Below are 26,214 nucleotides of genomic sequence, written 5' to 3' on the forward strand. Positions count from 1 at the left end.
AGCTGCGGGCTTGTTGGCAGGTGGGAGGAGGCAGCGGCGAGAGCGCCGCTGTTGGGAGAGCTAAGCGATCGATCCAGGCTAGAGCAAGAGAGCGCCGAGAGCGGGGCCGCGGGGACATTCCCGGGAACATTCCCGGGGACACTCACGGGGACATTCCAGGGGGCTTTCACGGGGGCGCCGGCGCCCCCCGATCCCTCCGCGACGTTCCGGAGGCCGTGCGGGGATTGCGCGAGGTCATGAGCGACGCCGCGGCGCGAGCGGAACGATCGTGCGCGAGCGGAACGTTCGTGCGGGCCCGCGTTTCCCGGGCCGTGACGGGTGGGAGGGACCAAAATGGCGGCGCCCAGCGCCGGGGGAGCCGTGGCGGCGGCGGCGGCGGGGGGGAACCGAGGGCGGCCGCCCCCCGTCACCCCCCGGCAGATCCGCGACCTCATCGACGGCGGCATCGCCACCGAGGGGCCCGGGCCCGGCGGGTGAGGGGCAGCGGCGGGGGGGGGCTTGGTGGCACCGGGGCTGGCGTCGGGGGGAGGCCCAGCCGTGTGAGGGGAGGGGGAGGGCTGGGGACTCTTGAGGCAATTGGGGACCCCTCGGTGTTATTTGGGGTCCTTCGGGGGGAGTTGGAGTCGGCGGGAGCGCGGCTGGAGGGGACTGGGAGGTGCAGGGAATTTTTATTGTGGAAGGATAACGGGAAAAGAGAGCGAGGGAATGGGCTGGGAGCGACTGGGAAGCACTGGGAGCACTGGGAGGTGCTGAGAGCGAGCACTGGTGGGATTAAGGGGCACTGGGAATACTGGGGAGACTCGGAGGTACTGGGAATTTTGGAGAGATTCAGGGACACTGGGAATACTGGAAGGGCAAGGAGGAAGCAGTGGGAATAGATCATGGAGCACTGGGAGGGCACTGGGAGGGTACTGGGGACACTGGGAGGGCACTGGGGACACTGGGAGGGTGGCCCAGGGAAGTGACCTGTGTAGTCTCCGTGGCCTGAACTGGCCACATGCTGGTCACACTGGTCCCACTGGTTACACCAGTGGGGCACTGGGAGTGTCAGGGGTTACTGGGGAGACTGGGAGGCACTGGGAGCAACGAGGGCTGGGCTTTGGGGGTGTCTCAGGGGCTCCCTTGTCCCAACTATCCGTGAATTTTGGCTCATTTGGAAAGGTGTTGGGAAGAGGCCAAAGGGCAGCCTTGGGATTGACATTCCAGTTTGGGATGGACATTTCAGCCTTGGGATTGACATTCCAGTTTGGGATTGACATTCCAGCCTTGGGATTGACATTCCAGTTTTAGGATTGACATTCCAGCCATGGGATTGACATTCCAGCCACAGATTCTGGTCTTGGGAGCATCCCAGACTTCAATCCTCAATCTGCCCTTGCTGGGCTCAGAGAACAAATCCCTGTTTCCTCCTTGTCCCATCAAATCCCAGCTGTCAGTCACTGGGGACACATAAAAATGGAATTTCATTCATTCATTGTTTTATTAGGAATTAATGAAAAGTTGGGAATGGGGAGCTCTGGAGAAGATCCTTGTCAGGACAAGCCTGAGGGATGGAGGGTTAGGAAGTGCTCTGTCCTTATTTTTTTGTTTGTTTGTTTTTAATCAATGGGATCATTCCAGGAGTTTTCCTTGCTGACTTTTCCTTTTAGGAAAGACACATCTGACTGCTCAGAGCAAGCCAATGGACCTTCCCAAATGGAGGCTCTTTCCTTGGAGTCTGCCAGCAGGGAAGCCTATTTCAGCAGAGTGGAAACATTCACCATATCCTTTGGGATGCTGGAAATTCCATCTTGGAATTGTGGGGGAAGGGATCCAGAGGGATCATGGATCCAATTCCTGGCCTTGCACAGACATCCCATAATTTTATCCTGTACCTAAGAGGTGTCCAAATGCTCCTGGAGCTTTCCCAGGGGAATGCTGAGTGTCTCAGCACCCTCTGGGGGAAGAGCCTTTTCTTTAAATCCTGCCTTTCCCTAAAATCTTGCCTTTTCCAAAATTCCAGCCTTTCCTAAAATCCAGCCTCTTCCTAAAATCCTGCCTTTTCCTAAATTCCAACCTTCTCCTAAAATCCAGCCTCTTCCTAAAATCCAACCTTTTCCTGAAATTGTTATCTTTTCCTAAAATTCTGCCTCTTCCTGAAATCCCATGTCTTCCTAAAATCCAACCTTTCCTTTTCCTAAAATCCCACCTCTTCCTAAAATCCAACCTTTCCTAAAACCCAATCTTTTCCTAAAATCCAGCCTCTTCCTAAAATCCCCTTTTCCTAAAATCCAACCTTTACTAAAATCCAACCTTTCCAGAAACCCAACCTTTTCCTGAATTTTTTACCTTTTCCTAAAACCCAGCCTCTTCCTAAAACCCCCCTGGCCCATCTCCAACCATTCCCTGTCCCTCTTCTTCCCCTCCTGAGGAAACCCCAGCCCCTCTCCCAAACTCTTCTTCCCTCAGAACCTTTCCCCACTCCCCCCCACCAAAAAAAAAAAAAAAAAAAAAAAAAAAAAAAATCCCGGGAATTTGGAATTTTTGTGTGTGGCTCCTTGACGGGAGCTCACCCGCTCAAGTGGGCGGGCAAACCGAGCTCGCTGTCACCTCTGGTGTGTGCCAGGTTCGGCTGGGTCAGCGTGGAGTGTGACATGCTCAGGTGTTCCAGCTGCCAGGCTTACCTGTGCATGAGCCTGCAGCTCGCCTTCGACCTCAGCAACTGTGTGTAGGGGTTGTGGGATTGCGGGATTTTGGGATTTCTGGGATTTCTGGGGATGGGTTGGGGGGTTTGGGGTGTCTCAGGAACCATCTCGAGGTGAATTAGTGGTGTTTAGTTGTGGGGATTGGGATAATCAGTCCTGGTTTGGTGTTGGAGGTGGGTTAGGATAAGGGAATTCCAGCTGCCAGGCTTACCTGTGCATGAGCCTGCAGCTCACCTTTGACCTCAGCAGCTATCCGTAAGGGTTGTGGGATTGTGGGATTTTTGGGATTTTTGGATTTCCAGGGGCGGGTTTGGGGTGTCTCAGAAACCATCTCGAGGTGAATTAGTGGTGTTTAGTTGTGGGGATTGGGATAATCAGTCCTGTTTTGGTGTTGGAAGTGAGTTTAGGATAAAGGAATTTCAGCTGGGAGATGTGGTGGAATTGTAGGGAATGAGTTTGGAGGGATCTTAAAGCTTGTCCTGCTCTGTGGTGTTGTTCAAGGGATGGTGATTCCAGGGAATGGTGGTTCCAAGGAATGAGGGATTCAGGGAATGATGATCTCAGGGAGTGATGGTCCTAAGGAATGATGATTCCAAGGAATGATAGCCCCAGGGAATGATGATCTCAGGGAATGATGGTTCCAAGGAATTGTTTTCAGGGAATGAGGATCTCAGGGAATGATGGTCCAGGGAATGACAGCCCCAGGGAATGATGGTTCCAAGGAAAGGAATTATATTTTCAGGGAATGGTGGTCCCAGGAAATGATGATCTCAGGAAATGGTGGTTCCAAGGAATTGTTTTCAGGGAATGATGGTCCCAGGGAATGATTGTTCCAAGGAATGATGATTCCATGGAACTCCCACTGTAAAAAAACATATTTTTTTTTATACTGGGATAAAACCTTTCCCAGCTCACCCTGTCCCCACTGCTCCTTGTCCTCTCCATGGAAAGGAGACCCTCCATCCTTTAAGGACTGGGAAACCACAGTGAGGTTCCAACCTTTAAATCAGACCAAGGGAATTATCCAAAAACATCTGAAACGCTTCCAGGCTTGGAGCACCTCTGGGAATATTCCAGAACTGGATCATCTTGGTAGAGAAAGAGTTCCTAATGTTGAGCCTGAGCCTCCCCTGGTGCAGCTCTGAGCCATTGCCATGCTGGAATTCTGTGCCAGTCCTACCACGGGATTCCAGGGAGAAGAGCTCAGCACTTCCCTCCTCTGGAAGGTGCAGAATTCACCCCTCATCCTCCTTTTCTCCAAACAATCCCAAGGCTCTCAGCCTCTTCCCAGGTTTTCCAGCCATATCTCCAGCCTTGGTGCCCTTTGGATGCATTCAAGGATCTGAAATTACTTTTTAAAAAAATTTTCTTTTGAAACTTTTCTTTCCCAATTCCTGGATCTACTTCCCTGATCCTCCACTGAATGTTTGCAGTGTGGTGGTTGCTGCTCACCAAGACCATTCAGGCAGAAATTACATTGTGAGATTGAATTAATAAATTCCTTATTATCCCACAAGGAAGTGTCATCCCCACTTCTCAATTTCCCTGGAAGTGAGCAGGGAGCACATTCCTGCTGCCTGCCAGGTGCCATGTGGCTCATGGGAATAACTGAGCCTTTCCTTTTGGGTCACTCAATATCAACATTCCCTGTTTATTCAGATTATCTCTGTTAAATAAACCTTGGCCTAATTATTCCACTGGAAATCACACCAGGTTAAGAAAATCTAAAATAATCAAAGATTGGGAAGAAGTCATTGAAAAAACAAATTGGGAAAGAAATTATTTGGTTCTGAAAACGTAAGTAAAATTAAATATTAGAGAGGGGGTTTTTTTGTTTGTTTTTTTGGGAAATTGGATTTTCAGACATGGCTGGGATTTGGCTCCTACAGCTGGGGTGGAGGGATCAGCTCAGCCAGGGATTGGCATCATCCCAGGAGTTCAAACTGGCAGGATCCAGCAGGTTCTGTGCCCGTGGTTGGCTCGGGCCGTTTTTTCCACAGGCTCCCCTGCTCCTGTGCCTGGGAATGGGAAGGATTTTGGCTGTGGGCAGGTGGAACTGCTGAGGTGACATTTGCTGTTCCCAGGCTGCCTGAGCAAGCCTGGAATTCCTCTTGGTGGGAAGTCTGAGGTGAAGCTTCAGGCTCTGCAGGTTCAGGCAGCATCCAAGGGAAACCCTTCCATTTCCTGCCTTGGTTTTCCTGACCATTCCTGAGGAGGTGGCTCTGATTTTCCTGGCCATTCCTGAGGAGGTGGCTCTGGTTTTCCTGGCCATCCCTGAGGATGTGGCTCTGGTTTTCCAGGCCATTCCTGAGGAGGTGGCTCTGGTTTTCCAGGCCATTCCCTGAGGAGGTGGCTCTGGTTTTCCTGACCATTCCTGAGGAGGTGGCTCTGGTTTTCCTGACCATTCTCTGAGGAGGTGGCTCTGGTTTTCCAGGCCATTCCTGAGGAGGTGGCTCTGGTTTTCCAGGCCATTCCTGAGGAGGTGGCTCTGGTTTTCCAGGCCATTCCTGAGGAGGTGGCTCTGGTTTTCCAGGCCATTCCCTGAGGAGGTGGCTCTGGTTTTCCTGACCATTCCTGAGGAGGTGGCTCTGGTTTTCCTGACCATTCCTGAGGAGGTGGCTCTGGTTTTCCTGACCATTCCCTGAGGAGGTGGCTCTGGTTTTCCAGGCCATTCCCTGAGGAGGTGGCTCTGGTTTTCCAGACCATTCCTGAGGAGGTGGCTCTGGTTTTCCAGGCCATTCCCTGAGGAGGTGGCTCTGGTTTTCCTGACCATTCCCTGAGGAGGTGGCTCTGGTTTTCCAAGCCATTCCTGAGGAGGTGGCTCTGGTTTTCCAGGCCATTCCCTGAGGAGGTGGCTCTGGTTTTCCAGGCCATTCCCTGAGGAGGTGGCTCTGGTTTTCCTGACCATTCCCTGAGGAGGTGGCTCTGGTTTTCCTGACCATTCCCTGAGGAGGTGGCTCTGGTTTTCCTGACCATTCCCTGAGGATGTGGCTCTGGTTTTCCAGGCCATTCCCTGAGGAGGTGGCTCTGGTTTTCCAGGCCATTCCTGAGGAGGTGGCTCTGGTTTTCCTGACCATTCTTTGAGGAGGTGGCTCTGGTTTTCCAGGCCATTCCTGAGGAGGTGGCTCTGGTTTTCCAGGCCATTCCCTGAGGAGGTGGCTCTGGTTTTCCAGGCCATTCCCTGAGGAGGTGGCTCTGGTTTTCCAGACCATTCCTGAGGAGGTGGCTCTGCAGGGAAGTGTCCCTGAGTGAGTTTTTGAGTTTTTCCCTGCAGACAAGGAGCGCTGTGAGGAGCTCAGGAAGGCCCTGAGCACTGCCCATGAGAAATTCTGCTTCTGGCCAGACAGCCCCTGCCCAGGTGGGTGCCTCAGATTCCTGCACTATCCAGCATTTTTCCCATTTTTTTCCCCCCCTTTCCATTGTTATTCCTGTCATCACACTCTCATTTCCCCTCTGGGAATGATGAAATACAATAGGAAAGCAATTACCAGGGCTGTATCCAACTTTTCCTGACCTTTGGGTGCCTCTGGAGCAGTTTTGGGTTGTAACTGGGAGGGGACAGGGGAGGTTGGGAGTCATGGAATGCTCAGAGAGGGATAAATCCTGTCTTGGAAGCTGTGCTGAGCTTTTCCTTTAAAAGCCACAAAAAATAATCATGGAATTGTTGGGGTTGGAAGGGATCTTAAAGCCACCCCTGCCACGGGCAGAGACACCTCAGGGTGCTCCAAACCCCATCCAAGCTGGCCTTGGACACTTCCAGGGATCCAGGGACAGCCACAGCTTCTTTGGGAATTCCATCCCACCCCTTCCCCACCTTCCCAGCCAGGAATTCCTTCCCAATATCCCACCTAAACTTTTCCTCCTTCACCTTGAAGTCATTCCCTGTTATCCTCTCACTGCATTTATGTGCAGGCCCTGGCTGGGCTGGTGTCCTCCCTTTCCCTGTGGGATAAGGAAGGAGTTGGGAATGCTGAGCACAGCTTTTCCTCTCCCCAGATCGTTTTGCCAGGCTGTTGGTGGATGAGCCCAGAGTTCTTCTCCAGGATTTCCTGGATCGTTTCCAGAGCCTGTGTCAGCTGGAGCTGCAGCTCCCCTCCCTCAGACCAGAAGACCTGAAAAATATGGTGAGTTCCCTCCTGCTCCCAAAATCTGCAGCATTCCAGGCTTCAGGGATGATCCTGGTGCACCCAAAATCAGGAATTTCACCTCTGTGTGTGTAAAGGATCTGCTCCCACCTTGTTTTGTCCCTTGGGCATTCCCCATGTGGTGATTCCACCATGGAAACATGTAAAGAGGAGTTTGGAATGGCTCATCAGCTGGGAAATGTGGCTGGTTCCCACCCTGGAGCTTTCCCAGTGTCCAGACTGCTCTGTGGTGTCTGGGAGAGGGGATTTGGGATCCCACAGACTCCTTTGGGAGCTCTCCCTGGCAGCTCCATGGATCCTGGCAGCTCCATGGATCACTCCTTTAGCTGGGATTCCACACATACAGAGCCAGGAATTTGGGATACCAGGAGCTGCCCTGGAGCTGAGGTGTGAGCAGAGACCTGGGAAGGTGAAGGAACCTGAGGAGGCTCCACAGGCAGGAGGGAAAAGCAGGAAAAGCCAGGAAAAAGAGTGGAATTTCCACTCTGTAGGAACTGCCCTGGCCTTGCTGTGCTGCAGCCAAGTCTGGCTCGTTGGACACTCCTTGGCCAGGGAACAGATGGCTCTGGGCAGGCAGGAGCAGTGTGGGATCCAGGGAATCTTCATCCATTCAGCACAGGGCTCTTCTAGGGCTGGCTGAGCTGGGAAAGCACCAGAGACTCCCAAAACCACGGCAGCAATGGGATCTGCTCCACTGCTCCAGTGGCACATTTCATGGAATGGGGAGCCAGAGGGAAGGAGAATTGCTCTGAGAGAATTTTCCCTTTTAACCAGACCTTGGAGTGCTGGATGCTGCAATCCCAGGGGGTGCAAAAGGGATTTTTTTTTTTTTTTCTCCATGATTTGGGTGTCAATTCATTTTATCCCCGTTCTCCACAGTCCCTGACAGAGGAAAGGATCACTCAGCTCCTCCAGCTCATCGAGGAGGAGCTGGAGCACAAAGGAACAGAGGGAGAGAAGGCTCCTGGGAAGTTTTCCACAGAAATCCTGCAGGTGCACGTTCCTGCCTGCATCCTGGCACTGTGTGGCTGGACCTGCAGGTGGGCAGGGCTGGGCCTGGAATGTCCCCCACGCTCTGGGCTTGCCATGGAAGCTCTGGGAAGCTGGAGGGATGTGGAATGTGTTCAGTGTCTCTTTTATTTTTTTTTTTTTTTGCTATTTTTGGTGTTTTCCCTTTTTTTCCAAGTTGTTCCCTCTTCCTTTATTTTACTGTTTTCTTATTTGTCCTCTTTTTCATCATGCTTCTGCCTACCTGATTTTATTTTCCCTTTTTTACTATTCTCCTGCTTCGTGTCACAATTTTCCTGTTTTCCCTCTTTTTCACTAGGATCCTGCTTCCCTTATTTAACTATTTTCACATTATTCCACTACATTCCTGCATCCCTTATTTCACCTCTTTTTTCCCCTTTTTCCCCTCTTTTTTCCCTCTTCTTTCCCCTCTTTTTCCCCTCTTTTTTCCCCTCTTTTTTCATCTCTTTCTTCCCCTCTTTTTCCCCTTTCTTCCCCTCTTCTTTCCCCTCCTTTTCCTCTCTTTTTCCCCTCTTTTTTCCACTTTTTACCTCTCTTTTTCCCCCTTTTTTCCCTCCTTTTCCCCCTCTTTTCCCCTCTTCTCCCTCTCGGCAAAGCAAAATGCAACTAAGCCACTTTAAACCAACATCATAGATGTGCTTTAATGGAATTTTTTTCCCCCCCTGACTTTTCCAAGCTCAGGTTTATCCCTGCCCACCTCTCCTGACTTTCCCCATCCCTTCGAGTGTCCAAGGCCAAAGGTTGGACGGGGCTTGGAGCAACTTTTTTCCTAAAATGCAACTTTTTTCCTAAAATGCAACTTTTTTTCCTAAAAATCTTTTCTCTGGGATGGTGGGAGGTGTCTCTGCCTGTGTGGGGTCGGGATGAGATGATCTTTAAGATCCTTCCCAACCCATGCTGTGATTCCATGAGGATCCCATGAGGATGCCAAGCCTTGGCTCTGTCCCCACAGTGCTTCCTCTGGCTCCATGAACCTCTCAGTGATCACCTGCTCCCGTTGCATGAGGAAAGTGGGGCTCTGGGGTTTCCAGCAGCTGGAATCTGCTGCAGCTCCAGAGCTGGATTCCTGTGGCTCCAGCAGCACCACCCCAGCTGCTCCTGAACGTTTCCCAGCCATCCCCACATCCCCACGCAGGATGCTGACACGGAGCCAGGACCCAGGAGCTGAGCAGGTACACCCTGGGATGTCTGGGTGCTGCAGGGACACTTGGATTGGGTTTTTTTTTCCTTTTTTTTCTTTTTTTTTTCTTCTGCCAGAGTCGGGGTTGAAAGCTCAAGAGATGATATTTTTGTGTTTGGACTCAGATTTTTATTAATTTTTATCTATGTTACAGTGAGTGCTACAGCACTTGGAGCTAAAAGTGAAGAAATGGTGATGTGTCTCTCTCATTACAAGGTCATTTAAAGCCTAACTGTCTAATTAAGAACTAACACCTAAATTATTTTTACTTTTGACCCAATGACCAAACACCCATGACCCTCAGTGCAGCATTTTTTATCCAATTAAACAAGATCCCACCGGTGAAGAAGAAGGTGAAGAAAAAAGAAACCTCCACCCTAAAACCTCCATTTTGCTTTTTATATATTGCTATATTCTAAAACGCTGAATTTTGAATTTTTCACCATTTGATATCACACACTTCTATTCAAACTACACAGCAGTAATTTTAGTTCTGTCATTCAATTTTGGAATTTCTCCAAGGCCTCAGGTTAAAAGCAGTGTTTTCTTGTGGGTGTGTGCACAAAAAGTCTAAAATTCTCAATATCCGGGGTTCCAACACACTTGGCCAACTCCAGGTGCTCCAAATCCCATCCATCCACACCCAGTGGACACATCCTTGTGGGAAGAGCTCCCGTGGGATGGCCAGGGAGGATTGGAGCTGGACAAAGCTCCCTTGGTGATCAGAGGAGCTCCATTAATTAATAATTAATCCTGTGTGGTCACTGCCCTGCAAAGAGAGAGAGAAAGGACAGCAACACACACGGAGCTCTTTTGGGGAAAAAGGCCAATTTATTGTACAGCCAGCCCGGATTTAAAGTGTGTCAGTGCAGCCAGGACAGGACAGGAGCTCATGGGACAATTGGGAAAAACATCCTTGGGACAGCACCTCAGGATGTGTCCCACGGGAAAGACACCAGGGGTTAATGTTGGTGATGAATTCCACTCTGTTTGTCACCGTGTTGTCACCCTGGGAGACTCCTCCCTAACTGAAGCTGCAGTCAGCTTGTCAGCCTGGGAATGGAGCTGAGAGTCAGGAGAAATCCAGGCCTGGAAAAGAATTCCCAAGCTGGAATTCCCTAACTCTCTAAACGTGTGTGTGCCCACACTCCTTGATTTCCCCCCTGTCAGCAGCACGACAAGAGCCCATCCCCAGCCGTGTGCCGCCCTCGGGGCTGGGATTCTCCGGGCTCGGTGGACAGGAGCGAGTTGGAGGTGAGCAGCCCTGCAGTGAGGAGCCGCCCCGTGACCAGGAGCATGGGACAAGGGGACAACATGGAGGTGCCATCGAGCCCCGTGCGCAGGGCCAAGCGCGCCCGGCTCTGCTCCTCCAGCGGCTCGGTGAGCGATCCAGGCAGGCTGCTCCTCACCCTGGCCTCTGCTGCCACCCTGTAGCCGGCTCAGAGCTGGCATTTGGTCACTAAAATCATCTCGTTGTCGTGTCCTTTCTCCTCTGTCACCTGCTCGCTTTTGCCAGGACGCTTCCTCGAGGAGCTTCTTTCACCCCAGCTCTCAGCACCGAGATTGGTGTCCCTGGGTCAGCACTGGGGAGGGAGAGGAATCCCTGGAAGATGCATCCCAGCCAGAGAAGGAGCCCGGGAAGGCCAAGCCAGGCTGGGAAGTGGTGCTGAAGAGGCTCCTTGGCATCCAAAAATGTGACACAGTGCCCGAAACGGAGCCAGTGGTGAGCCTGGGGTACCCAAACCGGAATGCTGCTTGTGCAGGCAGCAGGAATTCGGCACGGGTGGGCTTTGCTTGGGATGAACACCAAGGACCAAGCTGCAGATCCTGAGCTCTGGCATTCCCACAGCCAGGCTCCATCCAAGGGCAGGCTGTGCTGGAGCAGCTATAAATAACATCCCCGAGCTCCTGAGTGCTGCCCAAGATCCCGTTTCATTCCGTGTCCCCAGAGCTCCTCTCTGCAGCCATCCCAACTCCTGGCTCCAGGCTCTTGGACTGCCGGGTTTGCTGAGCCAGGGCAGCAGAGCTGAGGCCACAACTCCCTCCCCGTGTAGCTGTGGAGCAGCTGCTGCCTCCCTGGATCTCACGATCCACTGGGATTTCCTCCTGCCAGCTCCTTCCTGCTCGGAGCTCAGGGGAGCAGTGGAGCATTCAGGATTTCTCCTGGGGGGTTTTGTGTGATTTGTGTCCCCAACAGGTCCCTTCTGGTGGAAGGTGTCCCACAGCAGAGAATTGGAACTGGGAGACCTTTAAGGTCCTTTCCAACCCGAACCATTCCATGATTCTCTGATTCTGCCATGTGCCAGGAAAGCTCCAGATGGTCCAGCAGGACCAGTCACAAACCAGAGGCACCAGACCCAGCTGGAGCAGGGGATGCTTGGAGTCCCTTCCTGCTCTTTGGGATCCCTTCCTGCTTTTTGGGGTCCTCTCCTGCTTTTTGGAGTCCCTTCTTGCTTTTTGGGGTCCTCTCCTGCTTTTTGGAGTCCCTTCTTGCTTTTTGGGGTCCTTTCCTGCTTCTTGCTTGTAGTCTCCTTGTTCTTTCCTCCATCTAGCAAACTGGGATCATAAAAATAAGGAACAAACTGCTGTCCTGGCAGCCTGTTGGGATACTTTGGATATTTTTTTGCTGCAGTTTCTCCTCGTGCCCTTTACCAGTGGCAGTTGCAGGTCCTGTTCCAGTGCCTTGACCTCTGGCTGTTGCTTTGTTCCCATCTCTTCCAGAGCCTCTCGGAGAAATCCTGCAAGGTGTTCCGCATTTTCAGGCAGTGGGAGAGCATGAATTCGTCCTGAGCACGGGCCATCTTGAGAGATCCAAACCTCTCCGTGGTTCCTGCAGCAGTTCTGTGCCCCAGGAAGGGGATCCAAGGAAACTCTGCTCAAACAGAGCCCCCGGCACGCTGGGATCCCCCTTCCCTGACTGCCTTGCTGAACCCCTGCCTTCACAAACTGCTGCTGTGTCCCTGAGCTCTGACAGCCCTGCCTGGAGCTGGCATGTGCTGTGGACACGTGGGGTGACAAGGGGACACTGTCACCCCCCGTGCTGTCCGGCCGTGTCCCAGTGCCAGCATGGAAGGGACACCAGGTGGGAATAAACATTTCAGTTTTGTTGTTTTTCTTTTTCCTTCCTGCTGGCTTGGTGCTTTTTCCCAGGGCAGGAGGAGGTGTAGCTCCTGTATCCCTTGGGATGCTCAATTCTTATGGGATCAACATCCAGCTGCCTCCCTGTTTCCCACTCCATATTTTATTGTCTCCTGTTTTTGGGCATTTTTCCATTGCCTCGATCCCTGGCCTTGTGTCCCTCTGCTGATGGCCAGTTTGGGGTGATAAATCCCTTGGGTTGGAGGGTAAGATGCTGCCAAAACCTGGGAGGAGATGAGTTTCCATGGCTTGGGCTGCTGGGAAGGGGATGGTGTCATCTCCATCCTTGAGGATATTGGGGAAGGGCTGAGATTCCACACAGTTGGATCTCTTCACTCCAGGGCTGTGAATGTGGGTGGGGACACAGGGATATGTCATTGTCATTCCCTTTTATTTTTTTTTTTAATTTTTTTTTCTATTTCCCCAGCCCCAGCTCATCCCTTTGGATGGATTTTGGGATTCTGGCTTTCCTGTGCCTGGGAATGCCTTGGCCAGGCCCAAAACTTAGGGGCTTCTCCTGGGTTTTGGGTACTTCCCTCTTGGGCAGGAATGCCACAGGAAGCAGCAGGGCCTGAATTTGGGTGGATTCCCTTCCTTTCCTAAGGGGGTTCTAATTAGGGGGCCCTAATGAGGGGCTGCTTCACCCCATGGCCCTGCTGGGCTGGGAGTTGGGGTGGAGATGGGGATACCCCCAATCCAGAGGGGCAAGGGTGGGCTGGGAAGTGCCTGGGATGAGCATGGAGGAGCCCCTTTTCCAGATCCCCCGTCCCCAAGAGTCCCCCATGGTTTCCCCATTCCTTACAGCTCTGGCTTGCCCATTTCCAGCATTTTCCAGCAGTTCCCTATGGCTCCCTCTATTCCCTGCATTCCCCATCCATGGATTCTCCTGGCTCCCCTCCAATCTGTGTTTTGCTCTGTGATCAGGCAACCACCCCACAAATCATGAGATGCATCCAGGGAGGGTGATATCCCCGAAATATATGTGGGAAAATAAATTTGGGAAAGCCACAACTCCTCCATCCCAATTTCCAGACTGAGGAGTGCTCAGAGGATCCCCAAAATTCCCTCAGCACCCACATTCCGAGGTTTGGGTGCTGTAAGAGTGGCCTTAAGGTATCCCAAAAAGGAACAGGGTGCTGTTGTATTCCCTGATATCCTGGAATAATCCCTGTTGCAAAGAGATGGAATAGGAGCATTCCAAGTAATTTTGGTAAAATCCTTATTTTCCCTGTCCAGTTCTCCCAGTTGCTTGGAACCAGTCAGGGAATATTGTAGCCTGGGAAATACAGGATCCTCTATCCCAAGTTTTCCATCTGTTCTGCTCAGATATAACCCAGTTCCCCTGCCAAATTCCCCCCTGGAATGTGGGGTGTGGATTTGAGTCCCCTCAGGTGCTGTCACCTCCTGCCCCCTGCCAGACTCGGGGCATGTTGGGACATTAAATGGAGGAACTTTTTGGGATTCTTTGGCTGTGTCTCCTCCCCACAGGGGGAGGAAGCACCGGGGCAGATTTCTGGGATGATGCTGGGGGTCAGGAATGTGGGGTGTGGAGGTTGCACACCTGAATCCCATGGGTTTGGGAGACACCCACCGGTGCTGTCATCATCCGGGTGGGTAAACTGAGGCACCGGGAAATGCTTTGCCGGTGTCACACCGGAAATCCTGGGTGGGGACTCCTGCTGTGGGGTCTGGCCGGCTGCCACATTCCCGCTTGGATTCAATGGGATTGCCACGGGCAAAATCCATATTCTGTGGGGTGGTTCCCTCATCCTGGTGGGGATGGGAAATAGGGGAATAAGGGGATGGCAGAATCCATGAGGAAAAAGGGAGATACTGGGAATAGGGGGAGCCGTGGGGAGTTGTGGAAAATCAGTGGAAATGGAGGAGCCACGGGGAATTGCCCTGACATAAAATATCCTGTATTTTATGACGTGGTTCCCTGGCCATGGTGGGAATGGGCAAAATAGAAAGGGGGAAATAAGAGGAGCGTCAGAATCCATGGAGACACAAGGAATACGTGGAGCCGTGTGGAATTGCGGCAAACATTGGAAAAGGAGGAACGGGAGTTTTCGCCCCCATGGGGCCTCGAACCCGCGGCCCAGCCATCATTCCCCTTCCGCCTCCCCCCTCAGAACTACAACTCCCGGCGTGCCTCGGGGCCAGCGGAGCGTTGAGGGCGCGGCCAATGGTAGCGCCGCGGGGCGGTGACGTCACCGCGGGTGACGTCAGGGGTCCAGAGAGAGGCTGGGGCAGAGGCGGCCGGAGCGGCTGAGGGAGCGCGAGCGGCGCGGGGGGGGCCCTGTCGGCGACAGCGGCGGCGACAGCGGCGGCGACAGCAGCGGCGACAGCGACAGCGGCGGTTCCCAGCGCCTCGCGGCCCGGCGTTCCCCCGCTCCCTTCAGCGCCGGGCGGCCCCGGCCCGCGGCGGCGGCGGCGCTGACAGCCCGCCCGGAGCCCCGGGGGCGGCCGCGGCCACCATGTCGTCCCCCAGCCCGGGCAAGAGGCGGATGGACACCGACGTGGTCAAGCTGTATCCTTGGCGTGCCCCTTCCCCGGGCCCACGGGGGACGAGGATCCATCCCCCCCCCGCCACGGTCGGGCCTGCAGAGGGGTGGGAGGGCGGGGGGCACCGGGGACCCCCGCCGGGGTCACCCCCAGGACCTCCCCTCATTCGCAGCCCCTCGGCCTCTCCCCGGAGCTGGGGGTGGGATGTGCCCCCCCTGCCCACCAGGAGAGGCCTAACCCCCCTCTTCTGCCGTATTTTGGGGGTTTATCCCCCTCTGTGGCTCGCCAGGCGGCCCTGGGGGTGTCTCTGCAGACCCCCCTTGGTGATGCCCCCCCAGTCTGGGTGCCCCGCGCCCCCCCTTGCCCGCCCTGGGGAGGGCCAGGAAGGGGAGAGCAGTTCCAGCAGCCACAGCCCAAAGAAAGGCTTTTGTGGGGTTTATTATTATTATTTATTCCCCCCTTTCACCCCGCGGTTCACGAAGCTTCTGGTGCCGGCTTAGGGATTTAATTTTTTGGGGAGGACGGGGGGGGGTCCCTCGGGGTCTGGCTCAACAGACCCGGGGGTGGGTGAAGGGCATCAGGGCCCAAGCCCGTCTCCCAAGTGGTTTATGTAACTCTCCAGGTTTGGTTAGGCTTTATTACTTTTTATTTTTCTCCTTCTTCCTCCATAGATCTGTTTATATTTTTCCTCCTTGTTTTTATTCCTGGCCCTTTACGGGGCGGTGAATCCCTTTTTTCTCTCTGTCTGGAGAGTGGGTGGCGTTGAAAAATACCATTGGGAATTCGGTTCTGGGATTGTTTTATTAATAGTTTTTGTTTACAAGGTGGCGGTGTGAGCCGGGAAAGGGTAGGAATGACAAGAGTGGATGAAATGTTTCTCGGTTCTGTCGCCTGAACGTGCCCGACCTCCCTCAGCAGGACTTGGGGCTGGTGCCTCTGCCCTGGTGGTGTGCAGGGGTCGAGAAACGGGTCTGATTTAGTTCCCAGAGAGAGATAAACAAACTTATCTGGATTTGGTGGTGTTTTTTTGGAAGTGGGGGGAGGGAGGGAGGAGCAGCAGCAGCGCTCCTGTTTGTGGCTTATCGAAGGAAACTTGTCTGACGTTCGCCCAGCGCCTTTCTCCCCACAAAGCTGCTCTCGGTGTATTTTTCGCCCTGTTTTTAAGCAAATAGGAAATGAGTCCTGATGGTGCTCGAATCGGAGCTATTTTTATCCGGGGGTTTAAAGTTACACACATGTCAGACTCCGCCAATTGCGATCGATGTTTAATCGCACCGGGAGGAGGGTCGGGAATTCCAGCTGTTTACTGAGGGGGGAAAAACCTTTCTTAGGGATCCCCTGCAAAAGAGCTCTGGGCCAGAGAGGGGCCGAGGCCCGACCTGATCGGCTGCTGCTCTGTTTCCCTTTCCCCTCCCCCTCTCTTTTTTTTTTTATTTTTTTTTCTCTCCCCTTTTTTTGTTCGGTTCCTTGCCGGCTTGTCCAGCGATCGCAGCATTTTGGAGGACAAAGAGCAGGTTTTCCCTGCGAAGTGGCTTTGCTGTGTGTTTCTAGGAGGTGGGTAGGTAGAAAATCCCCGAATATCTGGGATTCCTCTCGGTGCCGGCGAGTTTCTGCTCTGTTCTTTCTGACAAAAGGAACCCCGATGGCTTTTCCAAAAGCAGAGCTCTTGTTGTGGGCTCTGCTTTTCCTTGTTTTCCAAGGGGTGAGGGTTAGAGCAGTCGGTCTCCTGCGGACAACAAACTTAGGAAGTTGGATGTGTCAGATGACTCCTCAGCACTCCTCCCTCGCTCCCTCCCTCCCTTCCTCCCTCCCCAGCCTTTTTTTGTTTGTCTGCCTGACTCGCCCGGGGTGAGCAGCTCGCTAGGCCCCGGCTCCAGAGACGCTTCCCTGGGGAATCTTCCCCCTCTGGATGTGAAATCGGCGTCTCCTCTGAGACGTGGCAGCCAGCAGGGTCTGGTGGTGGCCGGAGGAGAAGGGACTCTGAAGGAATGTGCTTCAAGGCAGCTCCTCCTGGGCTTCTCAGGGGTTTTGTTGCCGTGTAGGTTGTTTCTTTTTTTTTTTTGCCCCCCTTTTTGCTGCCATTTTCATTACGGTTTTCCTTTTCATCCCCTTTCCACGTCTCCAACAGAGAATAATAGTATGGATTTATGGCCTGCCAAGGGCTACCTTTCCCAGTAGGGAGGGGGGCACCGAGCAGGGTGAATAACACTCCTGCCTTCTCCTGCTCTGACAGGTTTAGGAGCCGAGCGAGCTCTTTTTATGATTCCTATTTTCAATCCTAACACGTCCTTGTCCTTTTGTGGATGCCTCTTTGTGAGGAGGGAAGGGGAGAGGTGCCTGCTCTCCGTGGGGCTGCAGGAAGGGCAGAGCTCTGTGTGGAACTGATGTTTAATAATCTCCTGGATGAGGATGTGCACTCATTGTCTGCCTCCAGAGCGGGCTGGGGAAAAAAAAAAAGAGAGCCATAATTATAATCATTAATCATAAATCCCCATTTTGGGGGGCTCCAGCCGAAGTTTCCTGGGTAACCCGTGACCGTTCAGAGCAAGGCTTTTTGCAGGAAGGCTCTGTGCTCCCCAAAACTCCTCCAGGCCTGGACTCACAGGCTCATCCCACTGGGAAACCCCCAGGCTCCACCAGTCCTGGCCTCTCCATCTACCTCCCCTCCCTGGGAACAGCAGGACGGGGGCTCCCCTTTGTGGTTCCCCCCCGGTTTTGGGGCGAGTGCCAAGCCGGGAGCCGTGTTAGCAGGGGAAAGGCCTGGAGCTCTCCCAGCCGCACGGATTGGCTGCTCTGTTACTACCCGGAAACCGGGCCCGGGGCGGAGCGAGGCTGCGGCTCCCGGGGTGCCCCTGCCCGGGTGTTCACAGCCCCGAGGGACCCACCCCAGCACCCCCATCCTCCCCACTGTGTTCACACCCCTGGGGGGACCCACCCCAGCACCCCCATCCTCCCCACTGTGTTCACACCCTTGGGGGGACCCACCCCAGCACCCCCATCCTCCCCCGGTGTTCACAGCCCTGGGGGGACCCACCCCAGCACCCCCATCCTCCCCCGGTGTTCACACCCCTGGGGGGTCCCACCCCAGCACCCCCATCCTCCCCACTGTGTTCATACCCCTGGGGGGACCCACCCCAGCACCCCCATCCTCCCCCGGTGTTCACAGCCCTGGGGGGACCCACCCCAGCACCCCCATCCTCCTCCCGAGCCACCGTGCTCTTTCCCGTTCCGACCCCACCGTTTATTGTTCCGTGGCAGTTTCCCCTCGGCCGGGAGTTTATTTGGTGCTGATTTATTTTCCTCCTTTTGTGGAGAAACGCTGCTTGGCTGGGTTGTAGTCCCCGAGCTCTATTTTGAAGCGTCAGAGCTGGTAAAGGGAAGTGTCACCCTGTTTTGTGCCTGGAAGGAATTATAAATAGTGGGCAGCTTTGTTTGAATGTCCCTGTGCTGCCCAGTTTGCAGAGCCGGGGGTTTGGGAGTGTAATTCACGGAGCATTGCACTCCCTGCTAATTTTAGGCTCGTCCTGACTCAAGGAGAAGAAAAGTACAAATCCCCCTTAGTTTACCTGCAAGGGCGTTTTGTTATCTCACAACACCCCCGTCGTGTTTGCTCCGTCGAGGCAAAGGCTAGGACAGAGTTTACATTTGGGATAAATTCCTTTTTCTGGTCATTATAGGCTTACACTGCACTTATCATCCCACTTGAACACCTTCCAAGAGCAGCGTTGAGCAATCGAGGCCATCACGTGGCTTTGTTCTCTTTGGCCTGTCCCCAGGGAAGAGCGTGTGCACTGGAATGTCTTGTTTTGGTAGGGTTTGGTGGGGCTTTGTTGTTTTGTTGGGGATTTTTTTTTGTGTTTTGTTTTTTTTTTTTTTTTTTCGTTTTGTTTTAAAAGGGTGGATATTTCTGGAAACTTTGAATGTAAATGTTTCGGATGTCACGCTCCCGTTTCTTTCTGCTCCGTTTCTGGGGCCGTGTTTTAATGAGGTCTCCAGGGATGAGGGGAGTTGTGTGGTGATGCTTCAAAATGCACAAAGAAGTGGCAGCAGAGCTGGGAGAGTTCCCCCCCTCCCGTTTTCCCCAGAAATGCTGTCACAGGTGGTGGTTTATAAATCAAATCAGGTAAACGTGCCTTGGGAGGGGGTGCCTGTCTTGAGGAGAACTGGAAATCCATAAATCTCTGCCCAAACCAAACCAACTGGAGGAAAATAAATCATTTTTGTTGCCTAAATGACAACTTCCAAAGGTATCATCTTGCTGCTTTTAGAGCAGGATTCAGCGTCTTTGCTGGTGGCTGGATGGGTTTTTTTTCCCTCAAAAAAAATTTTCTGTGCCTCTGTTGTCAGTTGGATTGGGGAGGATTTGGGAGCACACCTGAAAGGCCAAGTGCACCTGTTTAATCATGGAATTGCCACAGTCATGGAGTTCAGACTGGGAAATCTGCATTTGCTTAGGGCTGCTGAGAGCCTGACATCCCAGCCCTGCTTAAAATGATAAAAATACGGGTAATTTTAATTGTTTCCCCATCTCATTCCCTAGACTCAGAGCAGAGATTTTGGAATACTGAGTAGTCTGACAAGATGATGCTTCCCAGATTCCCAGTCCTGAAGTGACATTAGAGCACTAAATGCTGATGAAACAAATTCCAGAGGCCTTTTCTTTGTGGTAACAGCTTAAAAACCCCAAAAGTGAACACGGGATTTCAGGAAAAGCAGACATTCCCTGTAAAATGATGTCCTTGCTCTCCCCTCCACTGGGTCCAGGAGGTTGTGCCAGCTGTTTTTCCTGGCTTTCCTAGGGAAGCTGTGCTTGGATTTGTAGTAGGGGATTGTTTTTAAGTGTCATCATGACTATTTTACAATCCTGGTGAGCTTTTTGGAAACATCTCCCAGAGTGACTCCCACGTGCTCAGCATTTCTCAGCAGCAGGAGCTGATAATGGGAGCTGAGAGCTGAGCTCCCAATCCTGCACACCCTGACACGTTCCCAATGTTTTGGGAGAAGCAGGAGATGCCCCTCAATCATTTTAGTTTCATTTATCAGGGGAAAATTATATTTAATCTTCATGGGAAGAGTTCTGTCCTGGTTCTGGTCATCATCGTGCACTGGCATTAAATTGGTGCTTGAGGGTTTTTTTTTTTAATATTTTGAGATTTTTAAAATAAATTTCTCCTCCAAACTCACCCTTTAATTCCTGGAGCAGGAGGAGCAGACAGTCTGGAAGCTGAGGGGGTAAATCCTGGAATTTTTACTCTGAATTCCTCCTTGGGAGCTCACACCCACATCCTTCCAGGAGACCCTTCCAGATCCTTCCTTGGAGAGCCCAGCTTTGGTGCCTCCATGGCAGTGCCAGCACAGGGGGGATTTCCTGAGCATGGAGGGGATTCCCAAAGGATCAATTCCCTGCCCAGCCTCTTCCAGCCTGTGTCCTGGGGGAAGAAAAAGCAAAAAATGGATTTTTTTCTTTTCCCCCTCTTTGTTTTCCTGGAATTTTTCTTCCTAAACTGAAAGTCCTGATAGATTTTTTCCCTCTTTATTTCCTTGGGTTTTATTCCTAAACTGAAAGTCCTGATAGATTTTCCCTCTTTTTCTTCTTTTTTTCCCCTTAATTTCAAGTCTTGATAGACTTTCCCACTCGCTGTTTTCTTCTTTTTTTCCCCCCTAAATTTGGATAGACTTTTCCCTCTCCTTATTTCCTTTTATTTCCTAAACTGAAAGTCTTGATAGACTTTCCCCCCTCCTTGTTTTCTTATTTTTTCTTCCTAAATTTAAAGTCCTGATAGACTTTTCCCCTCTTTGTTTCCTTGGGTTTTATTTCTAAAATGAAAGTTTTCATAGCTTTGTTTTCTTTTTTTTTCCTTCCCTTAAATTTCAAGTATTGATAGATTTTTTTTTTCCCTCTTCTTATTTTCTTCTTTTTTTTTTCCCTTAAATTCAAGCCTTGCTAGACTTCCCCCCCCCTTCTTTATTTCCTTGGTTTTTTTTTCCTAGATTAAAATCCTTGCTAGACTTTTTCCCTGTTTATTTTTTTGACTTTTTTTCCTAATTTAAAATCCTTGCTGGGCTTTTCCCCCGTTGATTTCCTCGGGATTTTTCCCCTTCCCCGGAGGCAGAGCAGCAGGAATGGGGCTGCAGGGAAGGGAAGGTGCCTCTGGAAGTTGTGGCTGCAGTGTCCCCAATGCTCTCAGCACCTGTTGGTGCTCGGTGCCCTTCTTAAACCGTGCCTGAATTCCCGGGATAAACACATTGCAGGCTGTCGGGAGGGAAGGACAGAGCCCACAGTTAAAGTGACAGGCTCCCATATGGAGCAGATTCCCAGCCAAATTCCTCCTGCTTTCACTGTCTGTTTAAGTCAGAGGTGATCCCACACTGAGGCTGAATTACCTGAATTTTCCTGCTGTCCTGGACTTTTATTTCGGCAGCAAAAACGCTGAATAACATTTTTATTTTATTTTATTTTTTTTAATATAAAAAGTGAATTATACATGTGGGGTATGTGTGTGAGCTCCCTGTGTGCATTCCCTGTTTGTGCCTCGCTGTGGATACCCCTGGAATGTGATTATTGGAGAGGAGTGCAGGATTCACTGTCCCATCACCAAGGCAGTCTCATCTCAGGTTTTTCCACCTGCTCTCACCCCTCATCATCCTCACTCTGCATCTTTTCCCAGCTCCTCAATCCTCCCTGAGCATCTGAGGTTGAGGATGGATTTAATTCCGTGCAAAGCAAAGCAGTGATTTTTGCTGCTTCTGGTGTATCCAATAACGATTACCTCGGTTCTGGATTCAGGGCTTGGCCACTCTTGGATTTTGCAGCTCCCAAGAGCTGCATCCTCTAATCTTAAATCACTGATTCCTTGGAACAGAATTGATGCAGCCTGGCAGGAGATGCCAAATCGTTCCCAAATCACTTGGCCCGAGGTGCTGCACATCCCCATGGAGCAGTCTGTGAGCTCAGCTGCTGCTCTGCCCACTTGAATCCCTTTAAACTGGGAATTCCAGAGCAGGGCTGGACATCCACGAGGTGATGGAGACTCCCAGATATTTGTGACTCAGCCTGAGGAAGGGGTAGAGCCATTTTAGATTGGTTTTATTTGTTTTGTTTTGGTTTTTTTTGTTGTTTTTTTTGAGGGTCAGATGCTGCTTTCCAGAAATTGCAGCATTTCCCTATGTGTGCTTTCCTTGGAATCACTACAAGAAAACTGTATAAAATATTATTTTTTTTTAGGGGTTGTACAAATAGAGTGTCTGGGTGGATTATTCTGAAAGGTTTTGCAATCTCTGGATTTAATTGTTTGGGGGTTTTTGTTGGTGTTATTTCCTTAAAAATGAACGGTTTGAATTTGTTCCTGTTTTCTTTGGGAAAAGTCTACATTTCTGACAGTTGCTGCCTTTTACCCTGGAGGCTTTGTGTCATTCCCTGTGAAAGGTTGAGGTTAAAAGCTGACAGTTGATTATTAAATAAATTATTTACCAAATTCCAGGGGGGGCTTTTACCTGGCTTTGAGCAGTGACAGGGGTGGGGAATTGGGGTGGAAATTAAGAGTTCTTTGCTGCCTTCTCAGTGTCTCAGCTGATTGTTTCCAGGCTCTGGTGTGTGGATTTTTATTTTTTTTTTTTTCTAAAGCCTGGTTTGGGACAGGCTGTGGGAATGGCAGGGAAGGAGAGGCCTGAGGTGGTGCCCTGCATAATGAAGGAATGGGATTGAGGGAGGAAGAATCCAGGCTCCCTGCTCCCAGCCCTGCAGCCAGGAGTGCCATTGAAAGGCAACTTTAAGGATGTTTGTACCAGGGACAGACAGTGGCTGGCTGTAAAATCGGGGATTTTGATAAAAACAAAACAGATTTTAGGCTAGCATCAGCTGTTTACACAATTTACCAAGCATAACCCCTGAAAAAGTAAAAAGCAGTGTGTGATAACTGAGCCTGAGTGTCCTGGATTAACCTCCACCGTGGTAGATTAATGGATGCAAAGTTGAAAAGATTGATCAATTATTAACTTAACCACGCTGGCAATTTTTTTTTTTTTTTTGTGGGCTGTGGTGCTTTGTTTTGTGTCTGTGCTGGCAGGTCCAGGCTTGCTCTGAGGCTGTGTCCTAGGAGAGAACCCCATTTGTGCAGCAGGAGAGCACAACCCTGCCTTGTCTGAGCTGAAATTGGAAATCCTTCTGCTCCTAAAGGAGTTTCTAAATCAAAATGCTGTTTTAAAAATGGGCTCTGGAGCTCTTGGATCACCAGCATGGCCATGGTTGAAGAGTTAAAACTCCTCTTGGTTTTATGAAATGAAGCTGCTCTTTAAGCCTGGCTCAGTGGTGTGAAGGCAGAATTTGGTTTAGTTTGGAAAGGACCAGGTTTAGCTTTCAGATGGATTTGGGGAGGGGAGTTGTTTTGGCTTTTTGGAACACAATATTGGGAGAGGAGTTGTTTTGGCTTTTTGGAACAGAATATTGGGAGGTCTGCACTGAGAGGAACCTGGAGCAGCACAATATGGAATCGTGGAGTGTTTGGGTGGGAAGGAGCTTAAAGATGATCCAGATCCCACCCAAAGCAGGGGCAGGGACACCTCCCACTATCCCAGGGTGCTCCCAGCCTGGCCTTGGACACCTCCAGGAATGGGAGGCCCAGGCTTGCCTGGACAGCCAGAACATGACATGGAATTAATGAGAGATGAGGCCCAAAACTTTGCCTTTGGCTCCTGGCTTTATACAGGGAAAATCCTTTTTAAAGTATTCTTTAAAAAAAATAAATTATTCTTTTATTTCCTTGGGTTTTTCCTTCTTTTTTGGGAATGGGGAGAGGTTTCTCCCTGCTGCTAAAAGCAGTGAAAGCTGCTCCATGGGAGCCACTGCTCCATCATCACCTTCTCCTTTTTTTTGTGCTGAAGGCAACTGAAACCGGTTTTGTTTTTCTTGTGTCTGATGCCATTAATCCAGACTGGGTGACTTTCCCCCCCTAGATGGCCAAAGCCGAGGGGGCTGGGCCTGGTTTCAGGGGCAGCCAGGCAGGTTTAAATCTCCCCGTGGCCCTGCTGAGCTCACTGAGTGCAGCCCTGACCTGCCCCTGGCTCAGCACCTCTGGGATCCTCTCCGAAGGATCCTCATCCCCTTTGGCCGTGCTGCTGCATTTGAGGAACTCTCTGAGCACATAAATCAGCTTTAGACACCGGCACGGGCTTTGTTTGGGTAAAAAGCCGATTTCCACTAAGTTTGGGGATCCTCAATTCCAGAGTCAGCAGGGCTGGGATGAAGGAGCAATCCTGGCAGGAGTGCAGCAGTTATCCTGGGAATGTCCCACCTCACAGGTGACTCAGCTGTGCTTACACTCATTTATTTATTTATTCCGTGCTGCTCCTACTTTTTGTTTCCCACTGTTTGTGTATTTATTTATTTATTTTTTTCTCTCCGGAGGCTGTGGCAGTGTTGAATTGAGGGAAATAAGGAAAGTGAACGATCAGTGCTTTGTTTAACATCGTTGGGAATTGAACACCCCTGGCTCAGGGGAAGAATCCGTGCCTGGCCATTGGAGAAAAGCTCAGATCCCAGCAGGAGAATGTGCTTGGAGAAAGGGGAGGGGGGGAACACAGGGCTGGGTTAAAAAGTTGGGATGTCAGAAATCAGATCCCGGTAAGTCAGAGCCAGAGCCTGTGTTCCTTGAAAGGGAAGGTATGTGAGGAGGTGTTAACTCACCCTGCTCCCCCTGGAGCTGCTCCACGCTTTTCTCTACTCCTCTAAAGCTCCAGGCTCTTGGATTTAAACTGATTTTGTCACGTTCAAAATGCCGAGAAAGCTGCACGTTACTCAGAATCCACCGGGTTTATTATTTCATGTTTTGTTCGGTGTTGCCGTGAAAAGATAATTTTAAATGTTTGCCTGGTTTGGAGCAGAAATTCCCCCGAGAATAACCAGGTTCTGTAAACTGGGCAGGAGTCAAAGCCGGTGTGTTTGACACGTGCAGAAATCCCAAACACCAGATTTGACAGGGGTGGGAAGTGCCTCAAACCCCCCCGGTTTGGCAGGACTGAAGAAATACGATTTTAGCAAATCAGTTAAACCCTGCTTGGAGTCAAATCGAGATTTGAGCTTTGCCAGATGAAACAAAAGATTCCCTAAAAATGCTCAGATGGGCAATAACGCGGCCCCGAGGGATCCCTTTCATGGCTGGGAAGAGCCTGCTTTGCATTTCAAGGTTTGCCACAACTTTGCTTTTACTCTGAAATCGGGAAATTTGCGTTCAAACCATCTGCCCATGGTGGTGCTAAACTCACTTTTCCACTTTTAGGGAATAGGTTGTGGAGGAGAGGGATGTGTTTGGTTCTTGTGCTGTGTCCCAGGGTGGGGGTCAGATCCTCATTTTGGGATTTTTAAGAGCTGCTCTCCCTCAGTTCCAGCACAGCAATCACACCTTGCTCCTCAGGTGTGGTCCCAAACTACCTGAGCTTTTAAATTGTCAGTTCTCTAGAGGAAAAAAAAAAAAAAATCCGAATTTTTCCTCACTTTAGCAACATTTCTTGGAAAAGACTGAGGGGTAAACAAAGATTTGCCTGTTACACTTTTTAAATGTAGCAAGAAATGGCTTTGTGGGGTTTGTGCAGGGATTCTGTGTTCTCAGCATTGTGGCTTTGGGGCTTTTTTTTTTTTTCCCATTAATTTTTCTCTGGAGCTGCTTGGATAAGTGGGAATTGTGTGTGAGAAGAGTTCATGTCAGAACACAACAAACCTGGTGTAGGCAAGGTGTGGCAATCTGCTCATCTTTAATGTCCCTTCCACCCCAAAATTCCATCATGAGTGCCTGCTTTGAGTCTCAACCAGCATCTCTGGCTTCTTTGAGGCAGATTTTACTCCTGTGCTGATAAATGTTGAATTTGCTGTATTTTGCTTTTTTTTTTGGACTCCCATCTTTTTTGCAGGGACTTGCTGCTGGGCTATAACAGGATTCTGCAGGCTCAGGAGTTGCATTCATGTTTTTTTTTTTTTAAGAGTTCTGGCTTTTTTTTTTTTTTTTTCAGCTCAGTAACCACTGAGTCGTTTAAATTCTCCTCTTGGTGGCTTCCAGAGTCACAAATTTCTCTGTTGCCACCCAAAATTCAGCTTCCTTAAGGCATTTCAGGATATTCTGTGCATGAGTTTTCTCTTGCCAGTTTTCTCCAGGCTTGGGAAAAGCACCAGAGGTGAACCCTGGGATAGGTGAGCTCCATAATCCTCTGCACATTTACTTTTATTTCCAGGGGCACCTGGGAAATCTTCAGCTCAGCATCCCAGGAAAAGATGGGCTGTGATTTTTTTATTTATTTTTTTTTTCCCCAGGTGCTTCAAACAGCAAAACAAACCCTGAAAGAGGGTGAGGCAACATTCCCCTAATTGTTTTAGGATATTTAGGATATTCTTTTTGTGTCCAGGTGTGAATCAATGCCCACATTTCCCATTTTGGGTCTCCAGGAGGCAGCAGGGCTTTGCCACGTGCACATCCCTGTGTCAGGAAGTGGCCACAGGCATCACAGAAACCACATCAGCTGCTTTTTAGGTCATTACCAGGCTGCA

At 50.9% G+C, this 26,214-nt stretch overlaps 2 protein-coding genes across 7 annotated transcripts in view; both read left to right on the forward strand.

Moving 5' to 3' along the window:
• The first annotated feature begins 47 nt into the window (after positions 1-47).
• ZC3HC1 (zinc finger C3HC-type containing 1) lies at positions 48-12,159 on the forward strand. Of its 3 annotated transcripts, none has more exons than XM_088166087.1 (10): positions 48-473; positions 1,650-1,760; positions 2,552-2,703; positions 5,959-6,042; positions 6,681-6,808; positions 7,709-7,869; positions 8,811-9,030; positions 10,209-10,418; positions 10,555-10,761; positions 11,760-12,159. In XM_088166087.1, exons 1-10 carry the CDS (start codon positions 334-336, stop codon positions 11,826-11,828), a joined length of 1,482 nt encoding a protein of 493 aa, XP_088022213.1. In that variant the 5' UTR covers positions 48-333; the 3' UTR covers positions 11,829-12,159. The 3 variants fall into 3 exon arrangements, with proteins under 3 accessions (XP_088022213.1, XP_088022214.1, XP_088022215.1); XM_088166088.1 differs by having other exon boundaries at positions 10,212-10,418; XM_088166089.1 differs by having other exon boundaries at positions 52-233.
• A 2,248-nt stretch (positions 12,160-14,407) lies between these two features.
• Positions 14,408-26,214, forward strand: part of UBE2H (ubiquitin conjugating enzyme E2 H) — a 37,646-nt gene continuing 25,839 nt past the window's right edge. Inside the window, exon 1 of one of the 4 annotated variants that reach the window (XM_088166095.1) lies at positions 14,408-14,706. In XM_088166095.1, coding sequence (XP_088022221.1) covers positions 14,654-14,706 — 53 coding nt within the window. In that variant the 5' untranslated portion in view covers positions 14,408-14,653. Of the gene's footprint in view, positions 14,707-14,810; positions 16,236-26,214 lie in introns of those variants that run through there. The other 3 variants (XM_088166094.1, XM_088166092.1, XM_088166091.1) reach the window with 3 other exon arrangements.

This window comes from Sturnus vulgaris, chromosome 5 (genome assembly GCF_052056855.1).
Source record: "Sturnus vulgaris isolate bStuVul1 chromosome 5, bStuVul1.hap1, whole genome shotgun sequence".
Taxonomy (NCBI): Eukaryota; Metazoa; Chordata; class Aves; order Passeriformes; family Sturnidae; genus Sturnus; species Sturnus vulgaris.